The sequence below is a fragment of the Trematomus bernacchii genome, unplaced genomic scaffold, assembly GCF_902827165.1.
Source record: "Trematomus bernacchii unplaced genomic scaffold, fTreBer1.1, whole genome shotgun sequence".
In the NCBI taxonomy this organism is placed as follows: domain Eukaryota; kingdom Metazoa; phylum Chordata; class Actinopteri; order Perciformes; family Nototheniidae; genus Trematomus; species Trematomus bernacchii.
In genome coordinates, this window is record NW_022987828.1 from 14342456 (window position 1) to 14356273 (window position 13818).

General features: G+C 42.1%; 1 protein-coding gene across 1 annotated transcript in view; it reads left to right on the forward strand.

Moving 5' to 3' along the window:
* sdccag8 (SHH signaling and ciliogenesis regulator sdccag8) overlaps window positions 1-13505 on the forward strand; it is a 50271-nt gene extending 36766 nt beyond the window's left edge. Inside the window, exons 17-18 of the mRNA XM_034152346.1 lie at window positions 12569-12695; window positions 13083-13505. Of these exons, the coding sequence (XP_034008237.1) occupies window positions 12569-12695; window positions 13083-13109 (154 nt within the window). The 3' untranslated portion in view covers window positions 13110-13505. The remainder of the gene's footprint in view (window positions 1-12568; window positions 12696-13082) is intronic.
* The last annotated feature ends 313 nt before the right edge of the window (window positions 13506-13818 follow it).

The window sequence follows — 13818 nt, forward strand, 5'->3', positions numbered from 1 at the left end:
ACCAACACACACACATAAGACCAACATCACACCAACGTTTGCTTAACCACACATTGTGACAGCAGAGTGTGTTTGTCAGCCCTGGAAATGTGTGTGTTTGTGTGTGTGTGTGTGTGTGTGAGCTCACTGTGCAGCCTTTAAGGAGCAGCAACATATACGCAGATGTGCCTGTAGATCCACAGGCTTCACTGGGCCATATGGCCTCCACCAAGAAAGATGGTGCGTGCGTCTGGAGGAGAGGAGGGAGGGATGGAGCGAAGGATGGAGGGCCATGTGTGGTATGAGCTGTGCAAGCAGTTGTTGAAGTATGTATGCCTGTGGATGTGTGTGTGTGTGTGTGTGTATGTATGTGTGTTTGCACCAGAGGCTCCAGGAGATTGGTTAATGGAACAAATGGTCGCGGCGGGCCGGGGAAGAGGGAACAGGCAGTGCTTGCTGCTACCGCGGGCGGACAGAGAGCCCCAGGCGAGGGCTGCTTCATCTGGGTTTCTGCCACACACACACACACACACACACACACACACACACACACACACCCTCTGTCATACCCTTATCCTCACCCCCCACCCCGAAACACAGAGTATGCTGCCATGCCCCAGAAGCAAAAAGGACGCTCCTCACAAAACTTTTCATTTGCAAATTAAGTTGGCAGAGGCGAGGCAGAAGAAACAGGAACAGGCTTTCATATTGTCTCCTCCTGTCTGTGTGTGTGGTGTGTGTGTGTGTGTGTGTGTGTGTGTGTGTGTGTGTGTGTGTGTGGTGTGTGTGTTTTGTGTGTGTGTGTTGTGTGTGTGTGTGTGTGTGTGTGTGTGTGTGTGTGTGTGTGTGTGTGTGTGTGTGTGTGTGTGTGTGTGTGTGTGTGTGTGTGTGTTGTGTGTGTGTGTGTGTGTGTGTGTGTGTGTGTGTGTGTGTGTGGTGTGTGTGTGTGTGTGTGTGTGTGTGTGTGTGTGTGTGTGTGTGTGTGTGTGTGTGTGTGTGTGTGTGTGTGTGTGTGTGTGTGTGTGTGTGTGTGTGTGTGTTGGAGTTACAACTGTGTGTGTGATCTTACAGACAGAGGGATGAGAAAAGAGTGAGATGTGGAGAAAGTGGGAATACTTACTTTCCCGATATGCTTCACGTTTAAATGAATATTAACTTTACTTATGTTACCCATATAATATTACAAGCGGACATAATAAATACCCCATTTTCATTTTTCACAACTGCAGCCCCTTCACTTTATCAGGTTTTATTTCCAAGTTGAGGCATTCACATACATGGCAGAAAGATTAGATTTAAAGGTGTGACATTTCTTTCTGCTACTACCTTCCATTTCCAGAGCATTCTGACAAAAGGAATAGATGTTAAAGACAAATTGAAAAAATGTTAAAATGTATTTTCTACTATATTGGATGTAAGTGACTCAATATACTTTTTAAGGATGAATAAATAGATTTCAGATTTGAACTATTGAATGAATGCGAAGTGGGTAAATCTTCAAGACGTAGAAACACAGTTGAGTCTCTCTCTCAGGTTCTGCTTCTTCCTCTGGATGGCGCTGATCAGTCGTCCTCGCCTCTCCTTCATCTTCCTCTCTCCTTCTCATCTTTTCTATCTCTGCATTGCCCAGCTGGCTCCTGTAGCCGGGAGCGACCGCAGGGCGGCCTGCTGAAAGAGCATTGTCAAACGGTGGCTTTACAGCTCTATCACACACACACACAGACGCACAGATTTGCAGCTCAGATGTCGGGCTGTAGCCAGAGGCTGGCAAGCTGGAGCGTTAACGTGCACCGCGTCACATCTCAAGCCCCAGTGACAGGCAGTGACACTCGCTAACACTACTTCATAAAACTACAACTACAAAACTAGTGCGGAAACACCTGCCTCTCCTTTAGAAGAATGTTAAAAGTTACGGCAGCAGATACACTTTAATGCCGGGAAAGCAAATATTTAAAAGGAGTCAGCAGGCCTCCAGCAGCAAACACTTTGACAGAGAATATCCGATAGCAGCCTGCAGCGGAGCGCTAACCTCTGTTAATACAGACAGAATGACAACTTCTGAGCGCGTCCACAGCTGTTTAAAGTCTCTGAATACATTTCTGACATCCCTCTCTAACACTTTCCACATCTGATTTAATAGAACTCGTCGCCAAGGGTGTTTTATTTTTCACTTTTTGATCATGTGTGGGTTTAGGTTGAACTTGTGAACCTTCACCGCGCTGAACACCGGGCCTCTCGCCAGCTCCAACAGCAACTTTGATCTTGTTGTACGGGAGTTTAACAGCTTTCACACTTTTTTTTATTTCAATTGAATTATTCCTCTCACCTTTTAATTATTGTGTTTTTCATTTAGGAAGCAGAACATCTACATCTTACTTCATTGTTCAAAGTCAATCTCTGATTTCTGAATGAATATAGCCTGTGATTTAGAAGAAAATAATACATACATTTAATAGAAGAGAATAATAATATACAGCCTTACTGGTCAATTTATCATCACATTGTTTGGAATTAGCACTTTTTGCAATATATTTAGCATTATATACTGCTGTAAAATAACAATGAAATACCTGAAGTCTGAATAAGACTTAACATTTATTGAAATAATTATAAAATTATCTTTTTTTTTAATGTTTTATATATTTCCTTTCCTCCTGACACAGCTGGCTTCTGGTCTGATCTTTTTTTTTCAAGGTAACATTATCTTTTTGTCTTATCGTGCAAGCAGACTTGATTGTGATTGGTGGCCTCACTGAAGTCCATTTCCAATTAAATTACATTTGCAGCAATAATGTTAAGAGCATATTTGTAGTAAATGTTATAACATTTTAAAGATTTATATTGTAAAAAGATGATCTCAGGCAAAAAAACATTCAATCAAATTCCTTCACTGACATCGATCAGTGGCAGTAAAAACGATATGTTTAGAGGCAAGGGGATACCAGTCAGTATCCAGACGTGTTTTTCTTCTAATAATAGCTGAATTCAAATATAAAAATGATCATTTAAAGGTAGGGTAGGTACGAATGGAGAAACCAGCTCGAGTGCGCTAGAATTTGAAAGTATGAAGCCGAAAGAAATCTGCCCCTTCCTTCAGACTTCCTTACAGAGCCCCTCCTCCAACACACACGAACGCACACATGACCAATGAGGGCACGAGATAAGTTTGTGCACAGATGGAAGGCTGACAGGCAGGTAGGCCATCCAGTTACTTTAGCCGGGCCGGCTAAAATGATTGGTCGTGCTTTTTACAGTATTACGGCTTCCACAGATGATACTTTTAAATGTATTTATTGTCAAAGCATTTAATGTATTCATTGCTATCGGGATGTTAAGAGCATTCCATGGAATATAACAAAAAGTGTTTCTGAAATAAATTACATACCCCACCTTTAATTTAATTATTAACATTTTAAGAGCAAAAACAGCCAACACTTAAGATATACTTTATTGATCCAAACTTGGGATATGTTTTTGTTAAAAAAAACTAAGTATTGCATATAATAAGAAATTTAATTTTTTTTAAAAAAAGTTATAAGTCCAGTTAACAAAAGAGAAACTATGGAGCTGTGAGTTCTCTGCCAGCCAGGTGATTGGTTATAAAGTGTCTTTAATTTTAGCGAGCCCCCCCGAGAGGCTTTAGTTCAGTATACAGTCGCAGCAATTCAGAAATGTTTTCAGTGGAGCTTGTTTTCAGTGGAGCTTGTTTTCAGTGGAGCTTGTACTACAATTCATATTGCAATACAAGATGCTTGGTTCATCTGTATGTTAGGCAAAAGCACGACAGGATGGTTGCAGATGAGCACACAGACATCACACAAAGAAATAAGGATATGAAGGAAAAATAAGTTATTACACAACCTGACATTTGTCTCAGTTTAATCATTTAGTAGAAATGAATGATTAATCCCACTGCCTCTTTTTACACAGCACCCAAACATATGCCTACATTGAAAGGCTTATCATCATTTAATGCATGATTTTGATTTTGTTTCAACTTCAGCGAGAATGCAATATAACCATATTTCTTTCTTTCCCAAATTCTACTGTATATTATAAGAAAATAAATGCATCTCAATGAAAAGAAATACAATACATAATAGCTAAATGTCCCTTTGTTAAGGGTGCAGCACACGACACTCAAATATCTATACACTTGTGTTTTCAGACATTTAGATGTGTGTGTCTGATTGTGTGACTCTTTTGGATTGGGCTGCGTGGGAAGAGTTACAGAAGTGTCCTTTAGAAATATGACGCTGACATGTTTAATGAAGAGTAAAACTACACATTTCAAAGAGGCCAGTCGGTGAAATATTCGGAAATGACATGTGACAATAAATAAATAAACAGCTCAAGAAAATGCAAGAACAGGAAATAACGGTGAGATAACACTCGCTGATCTCATCCCGATCAAAACACACCGTGTCACCATCGTGTCAGGTGTGCGTGTTAGCAGAGCAACAACTGGCATGACAGGTTGGTGAGGGGAGCTGGGCCTCCAGGCACACGCACGCACGCACACACACACACATTATTGAGTGCAGTTGTGTGTTAGCCAAGATTTAGCTAGAGCAGAGGGGTGTGAGGGTGGTGACGGTGGGCCTGGGATTGGGCGAAATATGGTTTTGTGATTGTGTGTGTGTGTGTGGCAGCTGCAGCCTTCATGCCCCTGGCAGTGTTGTTGTAACCGGGCAAGCCAAGGCCGTCTGCCTGTATTCTTCACCCCCCCAGGCCCCCTGCCTGCTACACACACACACACACACACGGAGACGGACACGGACACGGACACGCACACAGCAACATGTAAGTTCAGTTAGTAAAAGCTAGGGCAAAAACTACTGATTATTTGCATTAATTGTTTGGTCGTTAAAACGTCAGAAAATGGTGAAAAGTGTCCTTACAGACAAATGAATGTCGTCGCCATGGGTAAAACAAATATATTAAGTTTATTATGATATATAAAAGAAGGTAATCTTAACATGTGAGAGTCTGAAAACAGCTTTTTCTGCAATTTTTGCCATTAAACCACTTATACAATAAATGGTGTTTATTTTCAACTAATCAATTATTAAAATACTTCTTTCATTCATTTCAATTAATTTTCTTTTATAATTAGTTCATTTTTACTCTTGATTTCTAGCAAGTATTATACAAATATTCCTTGTTTTCCGTATGTGTGTGTTCAGAAACCGTTAAAACGTACTCTTTGATTTTAACCCACATTCACACACAGATTTTCTTCTCTATATTTTTAGGAACAATAATAAATAAATCTCCATACTAGATGTCAAAACGTCCCTCAGTGTGATCCATGCCGAGTGGATATTTTTGGGAGAATATGCAGTGAGACATTAGTTTGCTCCGTGGCTCATTTTGATAATGTATGCACTGTCCAATAAATATTTTCTTCAAGTGACGCGCTCCGCTAGCTGATTTGTTTAATAATAAAAACGCACACGTTCATACGAGGCTGTCGATCGCTGCCTCCAGATCTTTTTTCTTTTTCTATTACCGTCTCTCTGTTTTCTGCACGGTGACGCTAGCACTTTCCCTTTGGACCGTGCCTTTAGGACATATGCTCCCACCTGTAAATAAATATGCAAACACAGACAAACACAGAGCACAGAGTTTAGACTCTAGCTGTGGGCTACGACTGATGTATACCACAGAGAGGTAACTGTGTCTGTGTTGTAATTAATCTCCTTCGTAGCTGCAGTCAATAGAGAGTGTGAGCGGAGTTTGATTATCGGGGCTGTCTGGGGAAATTACTGCAAACTGCCTCTCAGCAAAACTCGCTTTAATACGACTGCTGGAGAGACAAATACACGCTTACTACCACCACGACCAGTGATGTGTAAAACAGACTCTTCTCACAGTATCGGGTCCTTTGAGTTGAGGCATGTAAATGTACCGAATATTTCAATTTTTCAATACTTTTCACCAGTGGAATGTCAATAAGTATATTTAAGTACATTTCTGCGAGTATTCTAATGTTCTGCTGTACTCCACTACATTTTCGATGCAAATATTTTACTCCATTACATTTATCCGACAGCTTTAGCTACTTCACAGTTACAGATTATTAGCTAATACAACAAAAAAATATAAACATTGACATATATATATTAAGATATCAGGCAGTATATAAAGTATTTCCAATGAGCTCCAACTTGAACAGCTGTGATAAACACATTAATGCATCACCAATCATCCAGTCATTTGTTGTTTATTTTGATAAGAGTGCTTCTACTTTTGGTGCTTTGACTATATTTTGATGCAAATCTACTGTACTTCAGTAACATGTTGAGTACTTGTGAGTATTCTTACAATTGACTATGACTACTTTGACCTAAGTCAGAGATCTGAGTACTTCTTCTTCTGCTGCCTTCTGCATAATATGACGTCAGTTTCTCTGTTTGAGTAAATGCAAGTTCACCCGCTACAGCTGCCCGCCCTCTAAACTTTTTATACAATTTAAAACAAGTCATCACATAATATACGTTTGCACTTATAAAGATACCTTACTTAATGTGTCTTTTGTTATTTGCTATTAAGAAATGTAATTGATGACATCTTGGACGATTGACACTACAAATATTTGTTTCAAAAATATTTGTTTGTTTATTTTAGAAATCAGAAGTCCTTTATTCGTCTACAGTGTGTACGGTGCAGGTTAAAGACACAAAAGCACTAGACACGACTGCTCTGGAAGCGGATTCAGGATATCTTTTGGAGGATTGTTGTTTGAGTGTAGGAGTCGTGCATGTGTCAGTGAAGCGTGGGCTCCAGCAGGTGGTGTCCTTTCACCAGGTCAGCTCCCTCTCTAACCCCCCCCCATCCCACACCTCCGCCAGCCAGCAGCAGGGGGGGTGGGGCGGGGGGGGGTCTGCAGCTGGAGCCCCCCCTCCTCTCTGTGTCTCCTCCTGCACCTCCATCACAAACCTCTCACCTGCTGCAGATCCCCTTCACCTCGACATGCATTTCATCTGACTGTCCATCAGTTCATCATCCCCACTTCCAGCAGCAGGCAGAGGCGCGCCAGAGTGTGTGTGTGTGTGTGTGTGTGTGTGTGGGTTAGTGTAGGGCAGTGCCCGAGCATTAAGCCGCATTAAGCCCTAATTAATGAGTGTGCCAGTCGATAGAGGCCAGTTATTGGATTTGCTGCTTTAGCTGCTGGAAGGAGCGCTGCCTTAATCACACACACACACACACGCACGCATGCACGCACATACACACACACACACACACATTTTCATACACACACACTGAGGCGGGATGCACAAGGTGAGACAAGGGGTGGATTAGAGAGTGTGTTGTATAAGAAGGCCAGAGGTTGGAGGTGTGTGTGTGTGTGTGTGTGTGTGTGTGTGTGTGTGTGTGTGTGTGTGTGTGTGTGTGTGTGTGTGTGTGTGTGTGTGTGTGTGTGTGTGTGTGTGTGTGTGTGGTGTGTGTGTGTGTGTGTGTGTGTGTGTGTGTGTGTGTGTGTGTGTGTGTGTGTGTGTGTGTGTGTGTGTGTGTGTGTGTGTGTGTGTGTGTGGTGTGTGTGTGTGTGTGTGTGTGTGTGTGTGTGTGTGTGTGTGTGTGTGTGTGTGTGTGTGTGTGTAGCAGGGTCACAGCTTTACTCAATGCATTACATAAACCTGCAGCTTACAACCTGCAGCTGCAGCTCCAAACATCTCGGTTCACGACCCGTCGCCTGGCTGCCTGGCTGCCGCGCCAGATCTCTCTGCGTGACGGCGTGATGTCATGATGTAGCGGTGTTGTTCAGCTTCCTCATAACGCTTGTGTTTTGGATAATTCACTGCCTCAGTTTCTCTCTTGAAATGGAAAATCATCAGAGGTCGAAGAAGTACATATCTTGTACTCAAGTAAAAGAAGTGGATGTCCACCACACAGGGAAAGTATAAGTCTTCCCTTTGCATTATGGGAAACATGTACATTGTTCAAGCTTGAGACACAATAGAGACTAAAGTCAGGATACAGTATCTTGGCTGAAGATTCAGTTTCTCACTAGAGTGCCACTTTCAATCAAACACGTTCTTTACTTCACATCATTTTTTAGCTTTAAACATTTGTAATTAAAGGGCCAGTTCAGCTAAATTACCAACACACATTTTTCTCACTATCCTCAAGTCAAATCCAAGGTTTTTAAATATCTTATTATTATCAGTCGATTGTATGTTTCTGAAAGAAAATCAATACATTTATGAAGTTTAAATCTTGCTGTAGGCACCAGGAATAAAACACTAACCAATCCTGGTATTAAGTGGGTGGCAGAAGACTTTTTGACTAATTTATAAAAACCTGTTTCAATAAAAACCACAACCATCTGTATGGCTAGATACTAAAAGAAACTTAAGGTGATATAGTAAAAAAAAATTGATTTTGTGAAACTGAGACTTGAGGGTTGTCGTTGTGCAAAGCTGTGCTGCATAATGACAATAAAATGATCCTAAGAGCCTTAAAGTAATTATATCCTGCATTCACAATTTGATTCTTCAGATATGGTAGTGTATTTATTTTTTTACTTCATCAGTTGTAGTACACCTCAGAGGAATAACTCAAATCAATAAGTACAAAAAACCCTCTCTCCATAATCATCCTCACAGTGCAGAATCTTCCTGGCATGTTGAAGCGTCTCCTGCGTTACGAAGCTGCAGAGCTGGCCTCTCATCAGCACCGTGTCTCTTTCTGGAGAACATTGTTTTATGGAAGGATGTTCGGTGCGTCTACATGTAGAGATCAGAGGTTGGGATTGGATAAGGATTGGCATTTCCTCACCGTGACTCAGATCAGTTTGGTGTTGCCTTCAGTCGCTCTCAACACTTCCCTCATCAAACATTTACAGCTCCAGAACAACGGGCTGTTTCTGACCTTTCCCTCCTCTGCTGCACTCTGTGAGCGGCACGCTGTTGGGTCTGCATCTTGGCTCAACATACAGGGGCTATATCTGTGTGTGAGTGTGTGAGTGAGTGTGTGTGTGTGACGTGGCGGTGCCCTGCTGTGTGACGTGTAGGAGGGAGAGAGAGGGGGAGGCCGGTCAGGACAGCTTGGCGGCCGGCTGCAGGAACACCAGGCGGGGGGGGAGTCATCGCCCTCACCCTCCAGGGCTGAGATATAAGGAATACTTCACCCAGAAATGATCCTTTTTATAACAGTAACTAACCTGGGCTACTTGATATCTTGAAGGAACGTTTCTTTTCTCGAATGCCATTACAAGATGGGGTTTTACAATACAAATAAAATGGTTTGAATGAAATAAATGTACAATAAAAATACCATACGATAAAATGTATGACCTACACGTATAGGATGTTCTAGGAAAGCCTGAAAGCAGCCCTAACTATACTCTTTTTTTTTATAACAAACGCACACATCTCTAAAACTCACAAAACTAGGTTTGATGCTCAGTTGTATGCTAACTAGTCTGAAACACATGTATTTTTGCTTTAACCTTACTTTTTAAAACCCCTCTGCGTTAAGTCTCACTCACACAGGTGCTCTACTCGTCCGTGTTCCTGTTTAAGTGCTTTAAATTGTACGTTTTAAGTGTAAAAACACATGTGTTATGACTTAAATTATGGTTTGACCCACATTCACTTCAACCCATCAAGAGTTTTTTCTAATTTTCTATTTTATTTTTACCACTGTGAACACATGTGTTGAGAAATTATAATTTTGGGAGTATTCCTTAAAGTCAGGATAGAGGAGGGTGGATTATAGAAATGATGTCTTGTACTTAAGTAAAAAATACCGTGGTGAATTCTCAAGTTAAGAGAGAGAGAGAGACAGACAGACAGACAGACAGAGAGACAGAGAGACAGACAGACAGACAGACAGAAGAATTGGTAAGATAGCAGGGTTTCCCACACATAGACTTTCACAGTAACCCCACTGCTCCGGTGAAACGGTTCATGAGCGTGCTCACTAGCGCACCTCCCCCCCCCCCCCCGGTTCATAAAGTCAAGAACCCCTCAAAAAGTACGGTTTATTTCATTTTAAGGATGCGCACGAAGCAACATCTCCAGGTGCTCCTTTGAGAACCAGGGCAAAAAAGTGATGTGCACCCCTGCTTATAGTGCCAAAAGTAAAAGTACTGATTATGCAGATTGGCCCATTTCCGATTTATACATATCATATGTTTTGATTATAATGATTGATCATTAAAGTGTTATCAAAGCAGGTAAAGGCAGCTAGGTTTAATGACTTTATATACTGCAGCTTCTGAATATGAAAATGTAGCTCCAGGTGTAACTAAAGTCTGATTTAAGGGTTGATTGTAAATGATCAATTACACTGGGATAGAAGTACAAGTCCCTCAAAGTACAGTACTTGAGTAAATCTACTTAGTTACTTTACACCGCTGTTTGAAAGGATGCTGGGAACGCTCCTGATGAAGATGATGGTGGAGGAGCTCCTGATGAAGATGATGGTGGTGGAGCTCCTGATGAAGATGATGGTGGAGGAGCTCCTGATGAAGATGATGGTGGGGGAGCTCCTGATGAAGATGATGGTGGTGGAGCTCCTGATGAAGAGGATGGTGGAGGAGCTCCTGATGAAGAGGAGGGTGGAGGAGCTCCTGATGAAGAGGATGGTGGTGGAGCTCCTGATGAAGATGATGGTGGGGGAGCTCCTGATGAAGATGATGGTGGTGGAGCTCCTGATGAAGATGATAGTGGAGGAGCTCCTGATGAAGATGATGGTGGAGGAGCTCCTGATGAAGAGGAGGGTGGAGGAGCTCCTGATGAAGAGGGATTAGACCCTGCGGTGAGAAAAGAGAGGCGGCGCGGGGCAAAGTGAGGACAGCGCCGGGGTGGTGGGGGGGGGGCAGGGAGCAGATTGTGGGGGAGAGTTGGGATGTTCGCCCCCCCGTCTGTCACACACAGGCAGCCCTGCCACTGCCAACATGACCAGCAGGGCAGGGGCATCTGTGTCCCCCCCAGCTACCTCTCTGTCTCCCCCTGCCCCGAGACACCACTCTCTTCATCATCCTCCTCACCCTCCTCCTCTTCCTCTATCACACACATCATCTCTGACTCATAAAGCTGTTTCTTTTGTACTGTTTCCCGGGCCATAACCGGGTCCCAAAAAGGACTTTAGTCGTGTGTGTGTGTGTGTGTGTGTGTGTGTGTGTGTGTGTGTGTGTGTGTGTGTGTGTGTGTGTGTGTGTGTGTGTGTGTGTGTGTGTGTGTGTGTGTGTGTGTGTGTGTGTGTGTGTGTGTGTGTGTGTGTGTGTGTGTGTGTGTGTGGTGTGTGTGTGTGTGGGTGTGTGTGTGTGTGTGTGTGTGTGTGTGTGTGTGTGTGTGTGTGTGTGTGTGTGTGTGTGTGTGTGTGTGTGTGTGTGTGTGTGTGAGAAAGAGGATGGGATGACTGAGTGACTGAATGATGAATGGATGAAATAATGAGGGCTACTGGTGGGAAATATCTTAACAACACATTCCTCCTCCACCCCCCAGACCCAGTCAACACGCACACTATTCATACAGCCCTAACCCTAAACCCCAGCTGGAAACACCATCTACACAAACACACCCACACACACACACACACACACACTGTCTACTCCCAGTGTGGGGTGAAAGAGTCCATTGTCTGCGTGTCGGGGGGGACGCACTAATTGGGACGTCCCAGTAATGATCACTGCGCTTCATAGCTGCACACAACTTTCTCACCACTGTTTAAACTAACCCGCTGTTCATTTTACAACATGGTGACTTTATCTAATATTTATTCATTTGACCTATGAACTCAGTGTTCAGGCACAATGGAAAATGCATTAAGATTAATTGTAAAATTCTATCGAGTATTATCGCCACAGTTGTGTTGGTTCCTCTATTTAAGATTAGTTTAGTCACACAGGAGTAATGTTATATTCTGCTGAAGAGTGCATCAGCAAAATGTATTTTGGTAAACTAAAAAAAGTGTAATATATGTAGCGGCTTCTCTCCTTTGTTTCCATCAAGCCACTTAGATGCCTTTTAAACGTTATCTTTTAATGTATTTGTTTTACTTACAGCTGTGATGAGTTGTTAGGCTTCAGCTGTTGATGTTGTGTGACTCGCGGTTAATCGTAAAATTATTTAACGGTTGTCTCAACGGCGTCCTCCACACAGGTTGCCCATATCTGTGTCTCTTAAAAGCTGCCGTTGTGGGAATTGTAGTCTTTTATAATCCCTGGACTACAGAGGTCGCCACTAGGTGACAATATTTGGCTTTTCCACAAAAACAAAAAAACTCTTACACTATATTTAAAACATTTTTCACTGCTTTACATTGCCGTCACTCAGACAGCTTTTCCGATTTATAATGAGAATTATTGTTGGTTTGAGGGGCCGTTATTGTTGGATAATAAGAGTGTTCATCAGATCCTGCCTCACCTCCTTGGCTGCACTCTTATTAAAAAGTGAGCACCGCCGCCACACAAACAAACAGTGTTGATAACTGGATCAACACAAAGTCCAGCGATATTTAAAAAAGCTCTTTGTGGATCCAGCTCTCTTTCAATATTTACAACATTTGGCTTTTTATCAGCCAGGAGGGTATGTTCCTCTCACACAGTTTCAGTCAATATTGTGTGTGTGTGTTGCAGGCTGCAGCAGTTGGACCGTCACTGTCAGAGCAGCGCCCAGCAGGTGTGTGAGCTGCTGGCCAAACAGAACCAGCTGATGCAGGAGAGAAACACACTCACTGAGGAGATGCAGAGTCTACACACAGAGGTACACACACACACACACACACACACACACACACACACAGCAGTGTATGACTCACTGTTTTGTCTCTTAATGAGTTTGTCTTTCTCTCCAGGTGCACGTTACAGTTGTCAGTTTACTCAAATGTTTTCAGTACAAAGACATTTTTCTCCTTATGACTAATGAAACTGAAAGATATGTTTTCTATATTCTGATGTGTGTGTGTGTGTGTGTGTGTGTGTGTGTGTGTGTGTGTGTGTGTGTGTGTGTGTGTGTGTGTGTGTGTGTGTGTGTGTGTGTGTGTGTGTGTGTGTGTGTGTGTGTGTGTGTGTGTGTGTGGTGTGTGTGTGTGTGTGTGTGTGTGTGTGTGTGTGTGTGTGTGTGTGTGTGTGTGTGTGTGTGTCTTTCTAGAGACGAGTGGCTACTCCGTCCACGTGAGTCCGTCCTGCCCGTCTGCTTGGATTTGAAGTCAGAAATCTCCTGTTGACAAAACTTTGTAATTATATATATCTCTTTTTTATTATCAGGCAGATAGGTGTGTTAATCATTTTTGTATTAAGGAGCAATGTTTACACTTTTTTCTGTCATCAGAACTGAAATCAGGTTTCATTTGTGATTTCTCTTTGGGCAATAGACTGTTACTGTGGTATATTGAGCTATAAGAGGAAGAGGATGTGCAGTAGTGTTAAGGCACTTTTTTTTTAATACTCCTTTTTTATTAAATGGATTTAATAAACAAAATCACTGTGCTTTTGGAAAGTGCTTAACGATCATAAAACTAAGAAATGTTTTTCCTTTATACATTTTTTTTTAAAATAAAGCCTTTACCATTCACACATTTCCCATTCTTTATTACTTCATGTTTAGTTTTAAGACTTTTAAAACCTGTTAAGCCCCGAGCCTGTTTTTCAGGCCTCAGGCTCGAAAATGACATTCCCAGAAGAATTGACTATATCTTCACTTCTAAAAGGGGTAAATTAATAACCTTTTTTCTCAAAGTAATGATAAACCTGTGAGTTGGATGTAGAAAAGTCAGAATCAATATAGAATTTTTTTATTTTAAAGTAAATTCAGATTGAACATAGTAAAAAAATGTAAATTATAGTGTCCGTCCAAAATAAAACATTACTTATAGTGAAAACCACCC